This window comes from Giraffa tippelskirchi, chromosome 5 (genome assembly GCF_054371585.1).
Source record: "Giraffa tippelskirchi isolate mGirTip1 chromosome 5, T2T-mGirTip1v1.2.pri, whole genome shotgun sequence".
In the NCBI taxonomy this organism is placed as follows: Eukaryota; Metazoa; Chordata; class Mammalia; order Artiodactyla; family Giraffidae; genus Giraffa; species Giraffa tippelskirchi.
This window is the reverse complement of record NC_137279.1, coordinates 98,174,057-98,199,147: the sequence shown is the minus strand read 5'-3', so window position 1 is coordinate 98,199,147 and position 25,091 is coordinate 98,174,057. Positions and strand designations below refer to the sequence as shown.

Sequence of the window (25,091 nt, the reverse complement as noted above, 5' to 3'; positions counted from 1 at the left end):
AAAAGATCCTGATGCTGGGAAAGACTGAGGGCAAGAGAAGAAGGGGAACGACAGAGGATGAGATGGTTGGATGGCATCACCGACTCAATGGCCATGACTTTCAGCAAACTTTGGGAGACAGTAAAGGACAGGGAACCCTGGTGTGCTGCAGTTCATAGGGTCTCAAAGAGTTGGATACGACTTAACTGAACAACAGCAACAATACACCTAAAATTTCTACCTCAGGGACTTCCCTGGCAGTCCAGTGGTTAAGACTTCACATTTCCAGTGCAGGGATGCAAGGGGCCTGTGTTTGATTCTTGGTCAGGAAACTAAGATCCCACAAGATGCATGGTGCATCCAAAATAATTAACTAATTAAAATAAAATTTCTAGCTCAGGTAAGAAAATAATACAATCATGAGGTGAGTTTGGAACATTCTGAATTTCAAATATTTTGAGAAGACATTTACTTCTCTGTATCTCAATTTCTGGTGTCATAACAATAAGAAATAGGTACTTAGCATGGTCCCAGGAAACTGGTGGGCAGGTGAAATGAGCCTAGGTGAAAGGATGGTCACCAGGAGAGGAATTCAAAAACTTTGATGATCCTAGCTGCTCAGACCCATTTTCAGTCTTACATAGAAGGTTCCATGAACTTCCCCGGCAGTCCAGTGGTTAAAAGTGTGTTTCCACACTCTCTAACATAAATCACAGCAGAATCCTCTATGATCCACCTCCCAGAGTAGTGGAAATAAAAGCAAAAATAAACAAATGGGACCTAATTAAACTTAAAAGCTTTTGCGCAACAAAGGAAACTATAAGCAAGGTGAAAAGACAACCTTCAGAATGGGAGAAAATAATAGCAAATGAAGCAACTGACAAAGAATTAATCTCAAAAATATACAAGCAGCTCATGCAGCTCAATACCAGAAAAAATAAATGACCCAATCAAAAAATGGTCCTGAAGAACTAAACAGACATTTCTTCAAAGAAGACATACAGATAGCTAACAAACACATGAAAAGATGCTCAACATCATTCATTATCAGAGAAATGCAAATCAAAATCACAATGAGGTAGGTACCATCTCACGCTGGTCAGAATGGCTGCTATCAAAAAGTGTACAAACAATAAATACTGGAGAGGGTGTGGAGAAAAGGGAACCCTCTTACACTGTTAGTGGGAATGCAAACTAGTACAGCCACTATGGAAAACAGTGTGGAGATTCCTTAAAAAACTGGAAATAGAACTGCCATACGATCCAGCAATCCCACTGCTGGGCATACACACCGAGGAAACCAGAATTGAAAGAGACATGTGTACCCCAATGTTCATCACAGCACTGTTTACAATAGCCAGGACATGGAAGCAACCTAGATGTCCATCTGCAGATGAATGGATAAGAAAGATGTGGTACATATACACAATGGAATATTACTCAGCTATTAAAAGGAGTGCATTTGAATCATTTCTAATGAGGTGGATGAAACTGGAGCCTATTATACAGAATGAAGTCAGAAAGAAAAACACCAATACAGTATATTAACACACATATATGGAATTTAGAAAGATGGTAACGATGAACCTATATTCGAGACAGCAAAAGAGACACAGATATAAAGATCAGACTTTTGGACTATGTAGGAGAAGGTGAGGGTGGGATGATTTGAGAGAACAGCATTGAAACATGTATATTACCATATGTGAAATAGATCACCAGTCCAAGTTCGATGCATGAAACAGGGCACTCAAAGCCAGTGCACTGAGACAACCCTGAGGGATGGGGTGAGGAGGGAAGTGGGAGGGGGATTTCAGGATGAGGGACACATGTACACCCAAGGCTGATTCATGTCAATGTATGCCAGAAACCGCTATAATATTGTAAAGTAATTAGCCTCCAATTAAAATAAATAAATTAATTTTTTTTAAAGTGTGTTCCCAATGCAGGGGCCATGGGTTTGATCCTTGCTTGGGGAACTAAGATTCCACATGGGTGCAGTATGGCCAAAAAAAAAAAAAAGAGAGAGAAGGTTGGCTTATACTTTTTAAATGAAGTTAGGAGCACTTGGTGTAAAGATCACTGAACAAATTAAAATGTTTAATGAACTCATTAAATTAAAGTAGTAATGAGATTCTGTGGTAGTCAATAGTGCTGATTCATCAAATACATCTGGTTCTCCATCCTTCTGGAGATGAGACATGACTGTTCTTCCTGGCCCTCTTGTGTTTGGGTAGGGCCTCATTCAAGCCAGTAGGTTGAGTCATTCTAGTTGCCAGCGTGAGACCCTCTAGTGATATTTCCTTAAGGCAAGATGGCACATCAGCCAGGGTTTCTGAGTAGCTATCGTGAGCAGAGCTCCACTGTCACCCTTTTAGAGATGATTATGTGGTGTGACGGAGAAGGCAATGGCACCCCACTCCAGTACTCTTGCCTGGAAAATCCCATGGACAAAGGAGCCTGGTAGGCTACAGTCCATGGGGTCGCTAAGAGTCAGACACGACGGAGCAACTTCACTTTCACTTTTCCCTTTCATGCACTGGAGAAGGAAATGGCAACCCACTCCAGTATTCTTGCCTGGAGAATCCCTGGGACGGCGGAGCCTGGTGGGCTGCCGTCTATGGGGTCGCACAGAGTCGGACACGACTGAGGCGACTTAGCAGCAGCAGCAGCAGCAGCATGCAGTGTGAACGAGTAATACATGCTTCTTGTTTTAAACTTTTGGTGTTGTTTCTGCAACATAGCCTAGTCTATCCTGACACTGATATCATTTAAATACATATCAAATTCTTAAAAATTAAACAGTTAACAAAGAGTCCTAATGAGGATGTGGGGAAAGAGACACTTTCACAGATTTGCTAGTGAAAGTAATAATTGTTTCAACCTTTTTGAAAAGTAATTTGACAGCGGATTCTGATAAAAATAGGGGAAAGTACATATTTTTCAACTCAGATTCCATTTTGGGGGATCTCTTTCACAGAAATAAAAGTACTACTGCAAAAGGATGTTTAATATTTATTGCTGAGTTTTTGTAGTGGCTAAAAACTGAGCACAATCCAAATTTCTAAATATGATGTAACCATATTATGAAGTATTACACAACTATCAAAAAGAAAACTTTTACTTGACTTCATGGAATGTCCACATGTTAAGTGAAAACAGAAGCAAAAAAATCCATGTTTGATCTTGTACACATCAGCATAGAAAACTAAGTTGATTTACCTCAAAGGAGCAGGGGTGGTTAAGTGATGGGGGTGGAGAAGATATTTTCGTGTTTTTCGTATTATACCTTCCACCTGATGCGAAGAGCTGACATTGGAAAAGACCGTGATACTGGGAAAGACTGAAGGCAGGAGGAGAAGGGTACGACAGAGGCTGAGATGTGGCATCACCCACTCGACGGACATGAGTTTGAGCAAGCTCTGGGAGTTGGTGATGGACAGGGAAGCCTGGCGTGCTGCAGTCCATGGGGTCGCAAAGTCTGACACGACTGAGCGACTGAACGGAACTCGACTTATTACAATTTGTACGATTTATATAACACAACAAACTCAAGTACAAGGGAGAATTCTAAACCTTAGTGTTTGCCGACTGAGCCTCTGCACAACAAACTTAGTACTACTACCACCACCTGTGGGGTGGTAGAAGAGGCGGAGCCTTTCTGTAATGTATCTAAGCCACGCCCACTTTACCCGCCAGTCATTTCTCACGTATGCCCTGGAAGGATTTTCCTTGACGCATGCGTACGCCCTTGAGTTTCCCAGCCTGTGAGGGGCGCCCTGCGGCTTTGGGTTTGACCCCATCAGGCTACCGTCGCGGCGACCGGAACGGCACCTAGGCTTGCTTCCGGCGGCTTTTTTTTTTTTTTTTCCCTCGCTTCCCCTTCCCTCCCTCACGCTTCTTCCCCTCCCCCTGCTCCCTTTTCCCTTTGGTTTTGTTCTTTCCTACTGAGGCCGACCCCAGCGTCTTGAGTCTGGGGTCTGGTTGGTGAGAAAGAGCCATCTTTAGCTGGAAGCAGGGAGGTGTGGGAAATACTGTTAATTGAGGTATTTGGAGACTAAGGGCTTGTATGGAATGTTTTGTTTGTTGTAAGAGGTCGGGCGAGGATGGGAAGGAAGTCTTCCCCGGAGACTATCGGGGGCGGTGTTGAACTGGATTTGCGGGTGGGTGGGACGCATCCCTAAAATGGGTAGCGCGGGGGTGGGGCGGCGTGTGGGCAAAAGAAAAATGGAGGCAGTGAGAACTGGCACTGGGGTCGCACGGCATTCTGGCGTCAGTTTTGCTTTAATCGTTTGATCAGAAAAGCAGTTACCGTAACCAGTGTGTGTTGTATGTGCGAGTATTTGAATTGTCGGTTTAGGTAGTCACCTTTTATTCCCAAATTATTTTATTTCGTTTTACTTTGGGAAAGCCTTTTTTGCTGCAAGCTTTTGTGTACTGAAGTGTCTTTCAACGTGAAAGCAAAGTGATGTAAGGAGGAAAGTAATTAAAGAGAAGACAACGAATTAGGGAGTTGTAAACCAAACCTTCCCCTCCAGGTGGGGATATTTGCTCAAATTAGCATAGCGTGCAAAGATTTATCTCATTAGTCAAGGAACACAGGTCACAGAAATATCTACCTTAATAAATTGCTTCTTTTCAGTTTCCTAAAACATTATTTTTGCTAGCTCCCTGTTGCACGATATATGTTCTCCATGCCCTGTCAAACTTTATCATTTTATTCAGGCCTATAGTCTACAGCCTATAAGAAATGAGAACTCGACAAAATCTCCGCTTCAGACACTAGAGAACTGGGGGATTGGTGGACATGGAATCAAAGCTAACTACATATATCTGAGTAACAAGTAGCCGAGTAGGAATGAATTTTATTAGGGAACTGAAATTCTCTATTGTGGTTATGGTCACTCCAAAAGTAATTTTAGTTTCCTGCTCCTTGTAGAGGACAGCAGTATGTCCTCCCTCCCTGGGTGCGTTGGTTTGGCAGCAGCAACAGCAGCAGTGGAGTCTGAGGAAATTGCAGAGCTGCAACAGTCAGTGGTTGAGGAGCTGGGTATCTCAATGGAGGAGCTTCGACAGTTCATTGATGAAGAACTGGAAAAGATGGACTGTGTACAGCAGCGCAAGAAGCAACTAGCAGAGTTGGAGACTTGGGTAATACAGAAGGAATCTGAGGTGGCCCATGTTGACCAACTCTTTGATGATGCATCCAGGTAAGAACCATATAGGAAATAGGAGTAAATCTGCCCATTGGCAGACATTTTAAAAATAGTATAATTGTTCATGACATTGTACTTTAGAAGGTACAGACGTGTAGAACCTTGCTCTTCCTCAAAGGTTAAGGGCCAAAATCTGACTGCACAGTCATCATATGATATTCATCTATCAGCAGTTAATATATGATCAGCAGTAGGGGAGTCCAAGTCTTGAGTCCCTTCCACTTCTTTATCCTACACTCTACTTCAGAACAGTTGTTTTGTTTTCTTACTAGAATCATCTAGGGAGTGCATATTGTGAAGATTTGCTGTTATATGTAACTATGAAACTTTAACAAGTTCCTCGAACCTTATTTCTACTCTAAACCCCTAGAAGATTTGTTTCTTGTGCCCTACTTGTCACTTAGAATGTATTTTCAAACAACAAAAGGTAAATAATGAAGCTGAAAGGACCATGCTTTGAACTTACTTTGGATTTTTCAAGAAACCACAATTTAATTATTTTTCTATGGGATAAGCCTCTTCAATTCAAAACGGAGACACTTTGGAATATGATCTGTTTAAATAGAAGTCAGTATATAGTTAAATATATATAAATAAATTCTAATGGCTTTTCCCCCTGGTTCTGCTGGCTTTGACCTTTTCTACATGTGTTCCAATATTAGGGCAGTGACTAACTGTGAGTCTTTGGTGAAGGACTTTTATTCCAAACTGGGACTACAGTACCGGGACAGCAGCTCTGAAGATGAAGCTTCCCGGCCTACAGAAATAATTGAGATTCCTGATGAAGATGATGATGTCCTCAGTATTGATTCAGGTAAGAGATGAGGCTATGGACTGGAAAGTCTCAGGATTGAAACTGAAACATGGGAAGATGAGCAGATAGAAGATAAGAGAGGAGAAACAGTTCTCACTAACTTTATATTCCTAACTGTTGGACTTGTCTGTTACAGAAAAAAAATAGAAGATTGTTAGTGTCATGGATCTTCCCTACCTGCTACTTCCTGATTGAATTATTCTCCTTTCCCCATTCTGTATAATCTGTATTCTACATTTTCTTGCTTTTTTTAATAGATGGCAGTTAACGTATATATATATATCTCAAAGCAGATTATTTGGTTTTGTCTATTCTTTAACAATTTTTAAGGTATAGTTTACATACTATAAAATTCACCCACTTAAAGTGGGTACTTAAAGTAGGTACACTTAAAGTGTGTAAGTTGAGTTTTAGTGAATAATTTTATAGTACGGCAGTCTTCACCCCAATCCAGTTTTAGAACTCTTGCATCACCCCAGAAAGTCCCCTCATGCATGTTTGTCTTTAGTCTGCATTGTCACCCCCTGGCAACCACTGATCTGCTTGCTTTCTCTGCGAAGTTTTTGCCTGTTCTAGAAATTTCCTATTAAGTAGGATCACAGTATGTCATCTATTATATCTACCTTCTGTCCTTTAACATAATGTGTTTGAGGTTCATCCATGTTGCATTTATCAGTAGTTTGTTCCTTTTTTGTTGCATAACATTCCATTGTATGGATATCCACATGTTTTTATCCATTCCTCAGTTGATAAACGTTTGGGTTGTTTCCAGTTTGGGGCCATTACAAATAATGTTGCTATGAACATTTGTGTGGAAGTTTTAATGCCCCTGTTTTGTTTCAGGTCTCTTGGATATTCCACCCAAGAGTAGAATTGCTAGGTCTTAAGGTAAATGTATGAGTTTTGAAGAAACTGCTGTTGTGTTTTCCAAAGTGACTGTATCATTTTACATTCCTGCTAGTGAAGTATGGGAGACATCCTTGTCAATGATTGGTATTGTCAGTCATTTAGCCATTCTAGTGGGTGCGTGGCAGTATCATTCTGTGCAGGATCTTGGGCCACATCAGTGAAAGCCCGGAATCCTAACTATTAGACCACTGGGGGACTCCCTCACATTGTGATTGTAGTTTGTATGCTTCTAAAGCCATTGAGCATCTTTTCACATACTTATTTGCCATTTACGTGTGTACTTTAGGCAACTATCTGTTCGGATCATTTGCGTTTTTGAAAAAATTGATTGTCTTTTTACTGTTGAGTTTTCTAACTCAATATATGTAAGTCTTCTGACTTATTGTGCTTTAGGTACTATTCATTTATTAGGTCTGTTTTATAAACATTTTCTCCGAGATGTGGTCTTTTCATTTTCTTAATGATGTCTTTTGAAGAATAAAAATTTTTAAAGTAAGGGTTGAGGGTAGTTGGTTGGTTTGTTTCACTTAATGGCTCTCTAGTTGTTCCACCACCACTTGTTGAAAAGACTATCCTTTCAGGATGCTTGTTGAAAGTCAGCTGGCCATACATTTGAGGGTCACATTTCCCTGGTGGCTCAGATGGTAAAGCGTCTGCCTACAATGCAGGAGACCTGGGTTCAATCCCTGGGTCGGGAAGATCTCTTGGAGAAGGAAATGGCAACCCACTCCAGTATTCTTGCCTGGAAAATCCCACGGACACAGGAGCCTGTTAGGCTACAGTCCATTGGGTTGCAAAGAGTTGGACACGACTGAGCGACTTCACTTCACTTGATCTAAATGTTTATTTTTTATCAGCACCACACTGTCTGAATTACTGTAGCTTGACAGTAAGTATTAAAATCACATCGTGAAAATCCTCCAAATTCACGTGTATTTCATATATAGTCCAAATAAATTTTCACATCAGCTTATCAATTTCCTTTAAGTTTTTTGTGGCTCCCTTAGAACTTTCTATATATTAGATCATGCTGTCCGCAAATAGTCATTTTACTTCTTCCTTTCTAATCTAGATGTCTTCCCCCCCCCCTTGTTTTATTATGCTTGCTAGAACCTCCATTGTGATGTTGAAAAAAAGTTTTGAGAGCAGACATCCTTTCCTTATTCCTGATTTTTGGCAGGAAAACATTTTATCTTTAGATATTAATTATGGTATAAGTTGTAGGTATCCTTTATCAGATTGATGGAAGTTGCTTCTATTCCTAGTATCCTGAGAGCTTTTATCATAACTGGATTCAATTTTAGATTTTGTTAGCTCCTTTTTCTGTATTGTCCTCAGATGATCATATGGCTTTTATCATTTATCCTGTTACTAGAATGTATTACAATAATTATTTTTTGGATGTTAAACCAATCTTTTGTTCCTGGAATAAATCTCTCATCCCTGCCCTCCCACTTTGTCTTAGTGTATAATCCTTTTTATATGTTGTTATATTGGATTTGCAAATGTTTTAACAATATTTGCACATATGTTTGAGGGCTGTTTGTAGTTTTGTAGTGATGTCTTTGCTATAGCATGAAGGTAATATGGGCCTTACAAGATGAGTTGGGAGATGTTCCTTCCTCTGAGTTGTATGGGATGGTATTATTTCTTCCTTAAATGTTTGATAAATTCAGCAATGAGACCATCTTGGCTTGGACTTTTCTTCGTGGAAAGCTTTTCTATAAATAAGCTTTTTAATTTGAAATCATTTTAGATTTGTGGAAAAGTTGCAAAGGTAATAAACAGTTCCTGCATACCTTTCACCAGTCTCTTCTCATGTTAATGTTACCATGCTATATATTGGTCAAACTGAGAGACAAACATTGGTACTTTCTTTTTATCTAAGTTCCAGACTTTATTCCATTTCTGGAGTTTTTCTGTTCCAAGGTCCAATTCAGCATATCACGTTGTAATTTATTGTGGGAAGGCTTTTAATTACTAATCTATTTTCTTTTTTTATATATACTTATTTTTATTTATTTATTTGGCTGCTGTGGGTCTTAGTTGCAGCACATGGGATTTTTAGTTGCTGCATGTGGGATCTAGTTCTCTGACCAGGATCGAACCCGGGCCCCCCTATATTGGGAGCTCAGAGTCTTTACCACTGGACCACCAGGGAAGTCCTCCATTTTCTTTACCTGATATATTTATTTGTTTTCTATTTCTTCTCAAGTTGGTTTTGTTCATTTGTGTCTTTCTAGGAATTTGTTCGCTTTATCGAAGCGAACTATTGTCTAAATTATTGTCATAAAGTTGTTCGTAGTATTCCCTTATGATCCTTTTTAATTTCTGTAGGTTCTGTAGTGATGTCCCTTTCATTCCTGATATGGTTTTTTGGATCTTGTCTTTTTGTTTCTTGGTTAATCTAGCTATTGGTTTGATCAATTTTTGTTCTTTTATAAGGAACCAGTATTGGGAGTTCATTGATTTATTTTTGCTACTCTTTTCCTGTTACCTATTTCATCAATTTCTACTCTGATCTTTATTATTTTCTTCCTTCCACTTTTCTTGGGTTTGGTTTGCTTTTCTTTTTTTTAGTTTCTTTCTTTTTTTTAAATATTTATTTATTTATTTTGGCTGCACCAGGTTTTAGCTGCGGCACACAGGATCTTTGATCTTTGTTGTGGCATAGGACTCTTAGTTGTGGCTTTGGGATCTAGTTCCCTCACCAGGGAGCAAACCCAGGCCCCCTGCATTGTGAGTTCGGAGTCTTAGCCACTGGACCACCAGGGAAGTCCCTCCTTAAAGTTGAAGCTGAGACTATTGACTCTAGACCTTTCTTCCTTCCTGGTATAAACATTTAAAGCTATAAATTTCCCTCTAAGCATTGCTTTGCTGCATCTCATAAGTTTTTTTATGTTGAGTTTTCATTTTCATGTACCTCATAAATTTTAATTTCCTTTGTGATTTTTTTTTTCTTTGACCTTGGGTTAATCAGGCACACTTGTGTCCTCTTTGCATGTGCGTATTTTAATAGTCACCCAAGAATGTATAGAGAATTTACCTAAAGCCTGAGTGTGGCACTCTCATTTTCAGAATCTCCTTGTTAAATCCCTGACTGGTTTGCTGCTTACTCTAAGCAAGAGCTACAACCTCAGACTAGCAAAGCTACTTGTTAGTGCTAGCACCTTGATGGTAAAGGTACAGTTTTTGCCCACCATGCTGGCAGTGGAGCAGGGATGGGAGCTGCCCCAGGAAAAAAAATCCATAGACTCCTACTTTTGTTATCATACGATTTAGCAGTTTTTCAGAAATAAATACTTACCAATCTATTGTTTGCCTTTGGACAGTTTCCAGCATCCTGAAATTATTGGTTTTGGCCATTTTGTCCAGTTTTATACTTGTTTTCTGCATAGGGGGATTGTCCAATCTTGTCTCATCAGTATCACCAGACGTGCTATAGTTTTGCCTATATTTGAACTAGGTAAATGGAATCTTAGACACTGCATGCATTCTTCGATGACTTCATCAGTATCATACTGATGTGTGGTGCTTGGTACAGTTGCTGCTGCAGTATGGTGTTCCATTATGTGAATATGCCAGTTTATCTATCTCCTAACAATTGACATTTCATTTGTTTTTAGTTTTTTTGCAATTATAAATAATGCTCTAAATATTCTTGTACATAATCCTTGATGTACACGTGCAGGAATCTTTTTAGGATATCATAGGATACTGTAAGAGTGGAGTTGCTGGTTCTTTGGATATGGAATTTTCAACCTTACTGGATAATTAATGACCAAACAGTTTTCCAAAATGGTTGTCCCAATTTATACCACCGGTGAATGCAGGTGGCCCATGTTCCACATCCTTGACAACACATGGTATTGTCATTTTAAAATTTGATTTCTCTGTGTACTAATGGACTTGAGAATCTTTTCATGTGTGAGTTATCTGTAGTTTTTCTTTGAAATGTCTCTTCATGTCTCTTGCTCATTCACTCAACTGTATGTTTGGGTTTTTTTTTAGTTCATAGTCTTCCTGTGATTCCTGTGATTATAATTACTAATCCTTTGTAGTTATAAAATGGACATATTACTCCAAGCTTATGTTTTGTCATTACTTTTTATGTTATTTGCTAATAAACAGAAGTTGTAACTTTTAACATTTTCTTTTATGGTTATTGCTTTTTATATCCTTACTGCCCTGAATCTACAAAGATCTTCTTTTACATTGCCTTTGAAAGTTTCATAGTTTTGTGTTTCACATTTAAGTTTTTAATCTAACTGGAATATATTTTTTGTGTAATATTTGAGGTATTTTCTTTTCTTCATATTGTTCTTAAATAATTCTCCAGCACCATTATTGAAATGAGCCACCTCTTACTGATTCACATTGCCTCAGTCAGTTTAGTTCAGGCTCTCAGTCATGTCCAACTCTTTGCGACTCCCATGGACTGCAGCACTCCAGGCTTCCATGTCCATCACCAACTCCTGGAGTTTACTCATACTGATGTCCATTGAGACAGGGAAGCCATCCAACCATCTCATCCTCTGTTGTCCCCTTCTCCTCCCACCTTCAGTCTTTCCCAGCATCCGAGTCTTTTCAAATGAGTCAGTTCTTTGTGTAAGGTGGGCAGAGTATTGGAATCTCAGCTTTAGCATCAGTCCTTCCAGTGAATATTCAGGACTGATTTCCTTTAGGATGGACTGGTTGGATCTCCTTGCTGTCCAAGAGACTGTTAAGAGTCTTCTCCAACACCACAGTTCAAAAGCATCAATTCTTCGGCACTCAGCTTTCTTTATAGTCCAACTCTCACATCCATACATGACTACTGGAAAACCATAGCTTTGACTAGATGGACTTTTGTTGGCAAAGTAATGTCTCTGCTATTCTATCATAAATTATTTCCATATATAGAGTTTGTTTCTGGATTTTCTGTTTCATTGGTGTGTCATTTCTTACTAAGTCAACTATATACTGTCCATCACTGTGACCTTATAAGTTTTTCTATCTGTTAACTCTAATAACTTCACTTTCTCATTCTTCACAGGTATCTTGGTTCTTTTTCGCCTGTTTTGCTTATATTTATGTTTGAGAGTTAGCTTTTCATGTTCCCCCATTTCCCCCACACACACCGATAAAAACCCCAGAACTATAGACATTATCAAAATGTCAGTATCAGTTGACATTATCAGATTATCAATATAGGGATAGTTGATCATTTTCATAGTATTTAAATCTCCCATACAGAGATCATGTATCTCCCATACAGAGATCATTTTTCATTAAAGTTGATTCATTTTCTCCACAGAAAGCTTACACTATTTAAAAAAACTACATTTCTAAATAGTTTTGCTAGTATATAGACATGTAGTTGACTTTTGCATGTAGATATTTTATCTGACAATCTCACTAAATTTTGATTTTATTTTTGGTCATTTACATTGCTTTCCATTTATTTATTTATTTTTGCTACTTTTCCCTCCCAGTTTTATTGAGATATAGTTGATAGTATAGTATTTAAGGTATAAGACATAATGATTTGTTATATATGTTTATTGCAAAATGATTATCACCATTGCCTTCCATTTTTAAATGTTATAAATCTCTAAAACTTCACTGTACGATACAGTAGACACCATCCGCATGTGGCTATTTAAATTATGTGACATGTGAGAATTCCTGGTAGTCCGGTGTTTAGGATGCTGAGTTTTCACTGTGGAAAACCTGGATTCAGTCCCTGGTCAGGGAACTAAGATCCCGCAAACCACATGGCAGGACCAAAAATTAAAAAATAAATTATGTGAAATGTGAAGTCTAGTATTTTCCAGAATGTATGAGTAATTCTTAAAACTTAAGAATAAAAAGACAAATAGCCCATTTAAAAATAGGCAAAATATTTGAATAGATACTTCTTCAAAGAAGATGTGTAAATGACTAATAAGTATATGAAAAGATGTTTAACATCATTAGCTATTAAGGAAATGCAAGTCAAAACTACTTATTAGGATAGCTGTAAGAAAAAAGATAGTAATATAAGTATTGGTAAGGATGTGGAGAAATTGGAACCCTCTAAAATTGCTAGTGGGAATGCAAAATGGTATAGCCACTTTGGACAAGTCTTTCAATTAACCAAAAGGTTGAACATTGAGTTACTCTATGGCCTGGCAGTTCTACTCCTAGCCATAATCCAAGAGAAATGACAACATATGCCCACATAAAAGCTTATATACAGGGACTTCCTGGTGGCCCGACAGTTAAGAATCCTCCTGCCAATGCAAGGGACGTGGGTTTGATCCCTGGTCCAGGAACTAAGATCCCACATGCCTTGGGGCAACTAAGCCTGTGTGCTGCACCCTGCTGAGCCTGCAACTACTGAAGCCTAAGCACCCTAGAGCCAGTGTTCCGCAACAAAAGAAGCCACTGCTATGAGAAGCCCATACGCCACAACTAGAGAGTAGTGCCTGCACACTGCAATTAGAGAAAGTGAAAGCATGTGCATCACAATGAAAACCCAGCACAGGCAGAAATAATTTTTTTTTTTTTTTTTTAGTTTTACCAGTTTATTGCAACCAACCCATTTCCTTCCACCCTCATGCACGCGTGCACAGTCATGTAACCCCATGGACTGCAGCCCACCAGGCTCCTCTGTCCATGGACTTTTCCAGGCAAGAATACTGGAGTGGGTTGCCATTTCCTTCTCCAAGAAATATTTTTTAAATTATTTTTGAAAACTCATATACAGATGTGCCTATCAACATTATTCATAACAGCCAAAAAGTGTAAATAACCCAAATGTCCATCAACTGATGAATGGATAAATAAAATATAGTATAGCCATACAATGCAATATTAATCATAAAAATGAAGTGCTAATAATGCTGCAACATAGATGAATCTCATGTGATGTACCACGTATAATTCCATTTATGTGAAGTATGCAGATAAGGCAAATCCATAGAGACAGACAGTAGATTAGTTGCCGGAGGTTGCAGGTATGGTGGAATGGGGAATGACTGTTACTAGAAACCCCATACTTGGTGGGATTTCTTTTCAAGGTGATGAAAATGTTCTAGAATTAGATAATGGTGATGGTTGTACAGCCTTGTGAATACACTAAAAACCACTGAATTAAACATTTTAAAGGGGTAAATTTGTTACGTAAATTACATCTGATTTTTTGAATGTTTTAGTCAAATTTAAAGGCTTCCATGATAGCTCAGTTGGTAAAGAATCTGCCTGCAATGCAAGAGACCATAGTTCAATTCCTGGATTGGGAAAATCCACTGGAAAAGGGATAGGCTACCCTTTCCAGTATTCTTGGACTTCCCTTGTGGCTCAGCTGGTAAAGAATCCGCCTGCAATGCGGGAGACCTGGATTCAATCCCTGGGTTGGAAAGATCCTCTGGAGAAGGGAAAGGCTACCCCTTCAGTATTCTGGCCTAGAGAATTCCATGGACCGTATAGTCCATGGGGTCACAAAGAGTCGGACACGACTGAGCAACTTTTACTTTACTTCAGTAAAATTTAAAACTCATTTCATGTGCTTAGTAGCCAAATTTTAACAGATTGGACAGTACAGAAACAGAATATGCCTATCATAGCAAGAATCAAACCATGGTCTCTTGCATTGCAGGCAGATTCTTTACCAACTGAGCTATCAAGGAAGCCTTTAAATTTGATTAAAAAATTTTAAAAATCAGATTAATTTACATAACAAATTTACCCCTTTAAAATGTTTAATTCAGTGGTCTTTAGTGTATTCACAAGGTTGTACAACCATCACCATTATCTATTGGACAGCACTACTCAAGAAGAAACACTTTAGCTTAATTCACTGGGCACATTTCATTTTTCAAATTATTCAAATAACCCATAAAAAATTATTGTTATAAAAATTCAATTATTTGAAAATCCCAGATCCCATAGACTGTCACCTGTACCAATACTTTATCCCCAGGTAAGAACTGTCACCTATTTGCTGCATATCTTTCTGAATGCTTTTTGTACTTTTACATAGATATGTGTATCTATATCTGGTTTACAGTTGTTATCAGTAGCGTTCCCATGATAGCTTGGTTCTTGATTTCTTGGAATTTTTTTTTTTTTTTGGAAATTCTTATGTATAAGTCTTTCACACTCAATTTTTCTCGTCTAGGCGATGCTGGGAACAGAACTCCAAAAGACCAGAAGGTAACTTGAAATGAGTAAGAGAAGGATGAGAGATAAGAATATGAAGATAGAAGAAACTTTTGGCCTAACTGTTCAGTCAATTCAGTCATCAGGATATAACCAGTCACCCTGAAGTCAGCCCCATGGGTTGCAGTTCTCTTAATAGATGTTATAGGAATGCAAAAGCTCCTTATAGATACATATACTGAATGCTGTATAAATATAGAATTTGGCAGTGATAAGCTAGATTAATTAATCAAGGAAAGCTTCCTAAAGCTGATTTCTGAACCAGATTTGTAAGAAAGGGCAAGTTTTGCCCAATAGAGTAACTATAAGCTTCTAGAAGTAACTGTAAGCTTCTAAACGTAACTCAGTCTATTTGGTTTTTTAAAAGACAAGTTATTATTCTCAAAAAGCGGTGCTACTATTTTAAAACTTCCTTATCGCCTTCCTTACAGCTCCGTGAAGCTATGGCTGCCTTAAGAAAATCGGCTCAAGATGTCCAGAAGTTCATGGATGCTGTCAACAAGAAGAGTAGTTCCCAGGATTTACACAAAGGTTAGAGTCAGGAGGCACCTCGGTATAGGTGCGGAGGTGAAGTCCTACAGAGATTTCATGGATACTGACTGGGTTTTAACATTTCAATATCCTTTCTACCTCTGTAGGATTCTTTTAATACCACAGATTCTCCTTGCTGTTTGCTTATATCTTTTTTTTTTTTGGCTGCATCACTCATCTTGCGGGATCTTAGTTCCCTGACCAGGGATTGAACCCAGGCCCACAGCACTGAAAGTGCGGGTCCAAACCACTGGACCTCTGGGGAAGTCTCTTGGCTTAAGTCGTTTGTCTGCTGGCTTTCTACCATGTGATAGCTTTGTCCAAATACCCTTTTAGCTCCATGCTCATGATTTCTTCTTTCAGATGAAGGTTAAAGAAAACAGTAACTCAAACTCTAAAAAAGAGATCTGAGGGAAGCTTTGTTTGTAGAATGCAGCTATTAAGAGATCCCTCCAGGAAAATGATTTATAAATGCTGTGCTGTGCTTAGTTGCTCAGTCGTGTCAGACTCTTTGCAACCCCATGGACTGTAGCCTGCCAGGTTCCTCTGTCCATGGGGATTCTTCAGGCAAGGATACTGGAGTGGGTTGCCATGCCCTCCTCCAGGGATCTTCCTAACCCAGGTATTAAATCCAGGTCTCCCACATTGCAAGTGGATTCTTTCCGGTCTGAGCCATCATGCTGCTTGGCATTTAATGAGTAATAGTTAATGTTGTTAATAAGGAGTCAGAAATATTTGGTTACAGTGAGATGGTCTTGAGTTACATGTGAATTTCAATTATTTTTCCTGTTAGCATAAAGAGTTGAGTCAACTGTGTCTTATATTTCTGCCCTTGGCCAAGGGAGCAGGAAAAGTGGTTAAGGATCAGAGATTACCCCATTTGTCCCAATAACCCAGTACCCTATTTATTTTCCATTCTTTCCCCAATCTGTGCCATATCTCTTTAGAGCAACTTTGCTTTCTTCCTAGGAACCTTGAGTCAAATGTCTGGAGAATTGAGCAAAGATGGTGACTTGGTCGTCAGCATGCGCATCCTCGGCAAAAAGAGAACTAAGACATGGCACAAAGGCACCCTTATTGCCATCCAGACGGTTGGTATGTTCAAGCTAGAGGAAGGACTAATGAAAGACAACCTGCAGGTCACCATCACTGATTGTTTCTTTTCCCCACAGCCTTTGTCTTTTGTCTCTCACATAGCAACCAGGATTCACACAGAAACTGATGGTTTTTAAAAATTTTTGTTTCTCTTTTCCCTTTTACTCAGGGCCAGGAAAGAAGTACAAGGTGAAATTTGACAACAAAGGAAAGAGTCTTCTGTCAGGAAACCACATTGCCTATGATTACCACCCTCCTGCTGACAAGTTGTATGTGGGCAGTCGAGTAGTAGCCAAATACAAAGATGGGAATCAGGTCTGGCTCTATGCTGGCATTGTAGCTGAGACACCAAACGTCAAAAACAAGCTCAGGTACCTAGACAGAAGATTGTAAAGAGAGTGGAAGCCAGGAGCACATCATCTGCCCTGTTCAAGCCATAGTCCAGATCTCACAATTAGCTCTAGTGTTCTTAGTCCTCAGTGGCTGGAAACTCTCTCTTTTCTTTGCCACAGAGTCATGTGGGTGGTTCTTTCTTGCTCCCTTCCCCTCTTTTTTTCCCTTTTCTCAAGGAGAAAACTTGATTGGGTGAGAATAATCTAGATTGATTAATGGTTAGGGGAATAGAGAATTCATACAGAAGGAAGAAATGGAGACTAAACGTTTTTCAGCAATGTGAGAGTCCAATAGTATAACAAGAGTAAATCACTTTTGGGAAAGTGGGGATATGTTGGTTTGATTAAGGGAGAATTCTAATATTCTTTTCCATTATGATTTATTACAGGGTATTGAATATAGTCCCCTGTGCTATACAGTGGGACCTTGTTGTTTATCCATTCTGTATATAATAGTTTGCATCTGCTAGCCTAAGGGAGAATTCTTAACTCTTGGGTTGAGTAGAAAGAAAGTAGTACACTGGAACATGTTCCCTGGATTGTGTCTTGTTTGTGATCCAGAGGAATAGAAGCTATAATAATTTCTGGTCATGTTAAATATCATAACCCCCAGTCTTTCTACCATCACTCTTTCCTTACAGGTTTCTCATTTTCTTTGATGATGGCTATGCTTCCTATGTTACACAGTCTGAACTATATCCCATTTGCCGGCCACGTGAGTGTCCCTCCTTTTTCCCTTAGCTCTTTTTGTTTCCTCTTCTACCTTGTATTTCTTCCTAAGACAACCTGTGGAAAAGCCCCAATGTTCTTGGTGTTTTAGTCTCAGAGCATAAGTTTGATTAATGTTCTTTGAGAGATACAGTTTTATTTGCTCGTGTCAGGTCTTGGCAGACCATAGAGTCAGACATTAGAAGATCATGACTGACTTTGAGTGGATGCACGTATTGTAGATGTGTTTTAATTTCATTTCGAAGTGATTTAGGTTTGAGAAGATGTTACTTCTTTCCTAGTCTCATGTTTAACATTTGTGTAAATCTGCAGTTTATGTAGTGCTTTCATAGCACTCTCTCAGAGTGCTTTCTACAGAACCTATATTAGATGGGGTCTTCATAGTGTCCTCTATACTTGTGACTCTGGCCTAGGAGAGACTCTTAGAGAAGCAACTGTTTTTAGTTGCAGTAAAGTCAAGTAAAATGGCTGTTTCCACGTAACATGGCAGTAAATACACTCAGGGTCCCTTAAAAGCCTGATGGAGCATGAGAAGGAAGGACAGGTTTTTTAAAAATCAGTTTATGGTGCCACCTGATTCTTTTTGATTTACCTTTAGACTTATCAAGTAAGCAAGAATTTCCACTTGACTTTTCCTAAGAGGAAACATCCATTTCTAGGAAATGAGTGACTCACCTATGTTTGCATACTGCTTATTCATTTAGTTTTTGCAGAATATGTATGTGCATTTGCACATTAGGTTCAGTACTTTTAAGTGGTCATGGTTTTGCTTCCCTTGAGGTTATGATTTCTTCATTTATTTTTTCTCTCCCTCCCAACTTGAAAAATGCCAAACGTCTCCTTGTCAACCCTTTTCCCCTATCAAGACATGCCCTACCTGCCCTCTCTCAGCCCTCCTTCTTCCTTGGGACAGTGAAAAAGACTTGGGAGGACATAGAAGACATCTCCTGCCGAGACTTCATAGAAGAGTATATCACCGCTTACCCCAACCGCCCCATGGTGTTGCTCAAGAGTGGCCAGCTGATTAAGACTGAGTGGGAAGGCACGTGGTGGAAGTCCCGAGTCGAGGAGGTGGACGGCAGCCTAGTCAGGATCCTCTTTCTGGTACTCTTCTTCGGAGTAGCGGGGATTTGGGTGGGATGGGGGAGCATAGCATAACTATGGCATATGTAGCTATGTCATAGCTTTTCTTCTTTGGTACTCTTACCTATTCTCACTGTTTTGGGTCATATTTTACTTTTCATTCCTCTATGCATGGTTATTAAAAATAAAGTCCCTGAATTTAAGACTCTAATCTGCATGATGGTGTTTTTGTTTTTGCTTTTCCTCAGGAGTATCCACAATGTGTGTAGGTACAGAGAAGGCTGCTAGTTCTGTTTTCCCAGGGTTAGGGTTTTGATAGCGTAATGGGACAAAAAAGAGGGATCAGTGAATTCTGAGGTGTTGGTGATCTTTCAAGGCCCAGCTTAACTCGTAGATCTTCTGTACTTGTCCTTTTCTCCCCTCTCACACCTTTCTTAGAATTATATTTCTTCTCTGAGCTATCTCAGCCCTTTGATCCTAATGATCCCTGTTACATGTATTATACTCAGTATAAACATCTATCTCTCATCATTTTTTAAGCAAGGAATATACGTGTTTTTGTTTTGGGGGGTTTTATTGTTGTTGTTTAATTCCTGATGCCTGTTATGGAGCCTAGCACATAAATTTATTGAATAGATAGGGAATTGGGGGTTCATCAGGGAGATTTCCCCCAAGGAAGGCACATGGTATTCTTCACAAGTGGCAGGGTAGATTCTAGCCTTTAACCGATTCCCCTGCCACCTTTCCTTACTTGCGATCCCCTAGGATGACAAAAGGTGTGAATGGATCTATCGAGGCTCTACACGACTGGAGCCCATGTTCAGCATGAAGACATCGTCCGCCTCTGCACTAGAGAAGAAGCAAGGGGGACAGCTCAGAACACGTCCAAATATGGGTAAGTCCTGAAAGCTATCTGAGAGAGGGAAGAAATGGACAAATCAGCAAAGAGGTGTATGTACGATGGCTATATCCTTTGTTTACCAGGATGACACTACTGCCACATTGAAAACAGGACATGTTCCTAAGTTTCCAGTAGTGGTGATGAATTTGTGTTGCTGCCTCAACATGCTATGGCTCTGATTTGTTCACAAAAACACATAAAGATCTGAAACAGCTGGCTTAGGTTAGGGGTATTGTTGGTAGTAACTACCTCTGTTATTTACATGAGGGTTATCTGCTTTGTGTGTGTTATCTGTGGTCTTCTTTTTTTTTTTTTTTGGCTGCGGTGGGTCTTCATTGCTCAAGGACTTTCTCTAGTTGCAGCAAGCAGGGGCTACTCATCATTGCAGTGTCCAGGCTTCTCATTACAGTGGCTTCTCTTGTTGCAAAGCATAGGCCCTAGAGTATGCGGGCTTAGTAGTTCTGTCTCCCGGGTTTTAGAGCACAGGCTCAGTAGTTGTGGCGCACGGGTTTAGTTGCTCTGTGGCATGTGGAATCTTCTCAATTCAGGGATCGAACCCATATCCCCTGCCTTCCAGTCTAATTTTTATCCACTGCATGTGGTTAACTTGTTTTAAAATTTTGGTTTTGTTTTTATATATTCCTGGCATACTTTTTGATAATTTTTCTTGACAACATTAGTTGTTCAGAGAATGTATTTTTGAAAAATTTTACCAAAGTATAACATAATTGGCTTCCCTGGTGGCTCAGTGGTAAAGAATCCACCTGCCAATGCAGAAGAAACAGGTTCAATCCTTGGGTTGGGAAGATTCCCTGGAGGAGGAAATGGCAACCCACTCCAGTGTTCTTGCCTGGGAAATCTCACAGACAGAGGAGCCTGGTGGGCTACAGTCATGAGGTCACAAAGAGTCAGACATGACTTAGCAGTTAAATAACAACAACGGCAATAGAATAATTATTAATGTAAATTGTCTGAGGCAGGAAGATAAAATCTTACTATTTAAATGAAAGTCAGCCTGTGCCAGTATTCCCACTTATTGGTATAAATAATGAGATCTAACAGTCTTAGCACTTAGAATGTTTCCGTTGTTGCTTTATTATATAAATTGAAAATCAGATCTGTGGATGAATATAAATGGCACAGCTCTTATGTTCTCAATGGTCAATTTCCTTTTCTTATAGGTGCTGTGAGAAGCAAAGGTCCCGTGGTCCAGTACACTCAGGATCTAACAAGTACTGGAACCCAGTTCAAGCCTATGGAACCCCCACAGCCGACAGCCCCACCTGCCCCACCTGGTCCAGCTCTGTCCCCTCAGGCAGGTGACAGTGAGTGAGTGCTATTCCTTCTTTTTCACCAGTTTCTTTTATATTACATTTTCTGTATCCCTTACTGTATGATCTCTAATCTCCTAGAAGCTTGGAAAGCCAGCTTGCCCAATCTCGGAAGCAGGTAGCCAAAAAAAGCACATCTTTCCGGCCAGGATCTGTGGGCTCTGGTCATTCCTCCCCTACATCCCCTGCACTCAGTGAAAATGCCCCTGGTGGGAAACCTGGGATCAATCAGACATATAGGTGAGAAAATCTCAGGCTCTCTGTTGGGAATGTTGGCAGTGTGGACTGAGTGGTCACTATATGGGGAGGTTCCTTGGCCACAAGGGGCCTCATTAAGATTATGATGGTGAGAAGTTTGGACTTGAAAGGAAAGCTTTAACCTTGGAATTTTCCAGGAAACAAAAAGTAAAAATAATTGAATTAGAAACTAGATGCCTAGAAATACCATCACTAGAAAGTCATTTGTTAAGATTGCTTGTTGAATATGGTGTCGTCGTTGGTACAATAGAAAGAGAACTTGATAGCCTCTTTCCTTGAATCCTAGGGGTCAGTAAGGGCATTTATAGAAAACATAACAGGGGAAACAACTAGCATGGATAGAAGACTGGATGCTAGTCTCATAATTCACAGGCAAAAATAAAATTTAGGAAAATACACACTGTTGAAACGGTTATTATCAGTTAATAAAGAGTAACCAGGGTGTTTCATTGTCCAGTAAGGCAAGGGGAAGTTTGACTTACTTGTGTCATCTCTAGCTTCAAGAGTACAGCTATTTGACAGGTTAGAGAAGTGGCTTAGCCAGCTAATGGGCTACTTATACAACAGAGAGGTCCTGTTGCCTTCTGATCTGATCTCTTGCGTCTCATTTGCAGGTCACCTTTAGGCTCCACAACCTCTGCCCCAGCAGCCCCAGCAGCCCCAGCTCCCCCAGCACCCTCAGCCTTCCATGGCATGCTGGAGCGGGCCCCTGCAGAGCCCTCCTACCGCGCCCCCATGGAGAAGCTTTTCTACTTACCTCATGTCTGCAGCTATACTTGTCTGTCTCGGATCAGACCTATGAGAAGTGAGCAGTATCGGGGCAAGAACCCTCTGTTAGTCCCACTACTCTATGACTTCCGGCGGATGACAGCCCGGCGCCGAGTTAACCGCAAGATGGGCTTTCATGTTATCTATAAGACACCCTGTGGCCTCTGCCTTCGGACAATGCAGGAGATTGAGCGTTACCTTTTTGAGACTGGCTGTGACTTCCTCTTCTTGGAGATGTTCTGTTTGGATCCATATGTTCTTGTGGACCGAAAGTTTCAGCCCTATAAGCCTTTTTACTATATTTTGGACATCACCTATGGGAAGGAAGACGTTCCTCTATCCTGCGTTAATGAGATTGACACAACTCCCCCACCCCAGGTGGCCTACAGCAAGGAACGGATCCCGGGCAAGGGTGTTTTCATTAACACAGGCCCTGAATTTCTTGTCGGCTGTGACTGCAAAGATGGGTGCCGGGACAAGTGAGTTGGTTAGGGAATTGTGGCCCTGCCTCCAACTTTGTTGTGATTTCCTTTATTTCCACTACTTTCTTTGCCTTATACTTGCACTTCTTTCCTCACCTTCTTTGATCTACTTTCTTAGCTGTAGCTCCTTCTGTAAGGCTTCCAGAGAGGCTGGGACCCCACAGCATAATCCTGGGTACATGTTCAGATAGCATCACGACTCATTGGACATAAACTTGAGCAAACTCCAAGAGATAGTGGAGGACAGGGAAGCCTGGTGTGCTGCAGTCCGTGGGATCACAAAGAGTCACACACAACTTAGCAACTGAACAACAACACATGTGTCTTATGTTTGTTTTTTTCTCTGATTCTCCTTTTCCTTTGCTTCCCTCCATCATGCTTTCAGTTGCTACTCGTTGTTCTGTGTCTCTTTATCTTACTCTGTCATATTCTTACTGTCTTTTCCTTTCTCATTTACACGTATGGGAGAAGAATAAGAAATTTTACTACCTTATCACCGTCCTTTTATTAGTAGTACTTCTTGCCTCTGAAGAAAGTCTCACAGCTCTAGTAGTTGTACCCTTCTGTTTTATACAGGTCCAAGTGTGCCTGCCATCAGCTAACCATCCAGGCTACAGCCTGCACCCCAGGAGGCCAAATCAACCCCAACTCTGGCTACCAGTACAAGAGACTAGAAGAATGTCTGCCCACAGGGTAAGTAGTCGGGGGAAAGTTTAGCACCTCAGAGACTGAATTCTTATTTGTGTTTGTAGGAAACAGCAGCATTATAAAGTTGAAGCCAAAAATAAAAAAAAACCTGAAACAACTATTTTATCAATTAAATCTTACTTACCAAATTCCCAGCACATATTTCTTCCTTGGTCTTTCCTTGAAATGAATACATACAATGATTGAATAGTATCTAGTAGTTTTTTGTTGCAGTAAAATATGACCTTGATTTCATAGCTATATGATTATTCTAACAGATTGTGGTTTATTCTGGCAAGTGAGACGTATTCAGAAAGGAGAAGTAGGCAGGGGTCTGATTTATAGGACTTTGTAAATCAGAATAAAAATTAGAACCAAGTTCATGATGTGATAGGAAGCTGTTAAGAGTATTTTAAGCAGACTACTGATGTGATCTGCCTTTTAAAGATTACTCTGACTTCTGTATGAAAAATAAGCTTTAGGGCAGCAGCAATAGAATTTGGAAGCTCAATTAGATAATTTCAGTAACACAGGTAAGAAGTGGTGGTTGCTGGGGCTTGTCCTAGAATGAAAGTGGCAGTAGAAATGAGAAAGGATAGATACCACAAAAGAGAAATGAATTCACAGTGACTTCAGCCCTCTCAAAATAATGTTAGACATTAGATGGCAATTGAGGAATCTATTCAAAATTCTAAAGCAAATGATTTTTTTAAAAATAATTTTGTATATTTATTTTTGGCTATAGTGGGTTGCCCTTGCTGCACAGGCTTTTCTCTAGTTGTTGCGGGGGAAGCACTACTCTCTAGTTGTGGTGCATGGGCTTCTCGTTGCCATGACTTCTCCTGTTTGCAGACACAAGCTCTGGGGCTTACAAGCTTCAGTAGTTGGCAGCACATGTGCTCAGGGATGCACTTGGAGACAGAGCTACAGAACGTGATAGATTGACTATGGAATGGGAAGGAGAAGAGAATCAAGGACAAGTCCTAAATTTTATACTTGTATGTTGGTTTTTGTACCAAAATGGAAGCTAGAGCTAGAGTTGCAGGTCTGAGTGAAATTCAGCCGTTCTGGCCATGTTAAGTTTGAGGTGTCTGTTAGGCAACCCAGGTGGACATGTCAAGAAGGCATTGAGATTTCTAGAGAGAACTGTAAGGACTGGCATAAAGAATTAGGAATCGTCAGCTCAGGAGTGGTAGTTACAGCCTGGATGAGTTCATCTGGAGAGAACATTGATGATAGGAAAGAGAATGCGCCCAGAAGTAAGTCCTGGGATCTGCAACTGGAAATTGGACAGAGGAGATGAAAACATGTGAGACTGAGAAGAGACATGAGATCAGCATGTGAGATTGAGAAGCACAGGTAACGGCAAAGAGAGGACAGTGAACAAAGTGGGATATAATGTGGTAAGCTGGATATAAATGAATATGTGACCTAATTAGCCTAGTACATAAGAAATACATAATTAACAGAAAGGACAGAGAGGAAAGAATGATCAGTGAAATAATTCAGATGTTTCCCCATAATGAAAGGGTCTGTGTTTCCACAGTGAAATCAGGTTCTAGCATAACAGATGAAAATAGATGCCCACTAAAGCATGTGATAAAATGTGATCATTATATCCACAGAACACTGAGGACAAAAAGAAAATACTACAACTTTCTACGTAAGAGAAAGATACCACAAAAGAAATAAGAATTCAGAGTGACTTCAGCCTTCTTAAAATAACGTCTAT

General features: G+C 39.9%; 1 protein-coding gene across 14 annotated transcripts in view; it reads left to right on the top strand.

Moving 5' to 3' along the window:
* The first annotated feature begins 3,833 nt into the window (after window positions 1-3,833).
* Window positions 3,834-25,091, top strand: part of SETDB1 (SET domain bifurcated histone lysine methyltransferase 1) — a 29,078-nt gene continuing 7,820 nt past the window's right edge. For 2 of the 14 annotated variants that reach the window (XR_014053065.1, XM_081487728.1), the window contains exons 1-14: window positions 3,834-4,001; window positions 4,919-5,189; window positions 5,858-6,009; window positions 15,062-15,096; window positions 15,534-15,633; window positions 16,603-16,728; window positions 16,898-17,099; window positions 17,762-17,835; window positions 18,763-18,953; window positions 19,698-19,827; window positions 21,015-21,162; window positions 21,249-21,404; window positions 22,037-22,669; window positions 23,249-23,365. Coding sequence is in view for 11 of the 14 variants with exons in the window: in XM_081487728.1 (XP_081343854.1) it covers window positions 4,930-5,189; window positions 5,858-6,009; window positions 15,062-15,096; window positions 15,534-15,633; window positions 16,603-16,728; window positions 16,898-17,099; window positions 17,762-17,835; window positions 18,763-18,953; window positions 19,698-19,827; window positions 21,015-21,162; window positions 21,249-21,404; window positions 22,037-22,669; window positions 23,249-23,365 (2,324 nt within the window). In the remaining 3 variants the exon portion in view is untranslated. Of the gene's footprint in view, window positions 4,026-4,918; window positions 5,190-5,857; window positions 6,010-15,061; window positions 15,097-15,533; window positions 15,634-16,602; window positions 16,773-16,897; window positions 17,100-17,761; window positions 17,836-18,762; window positions 18,954-19,697; window positions 19,828-21,014; window positions 21,163-21,245; window positions 21,405-22,036; window positions 22,670-23,248; window positions 23,366-25,091 lie in introns of those variants that run through there. The other 12 variants (XR_014053064.1, XM_081487727.1, XR_014053063.1 and 9 more) reach the window with 10 other exon arrangements.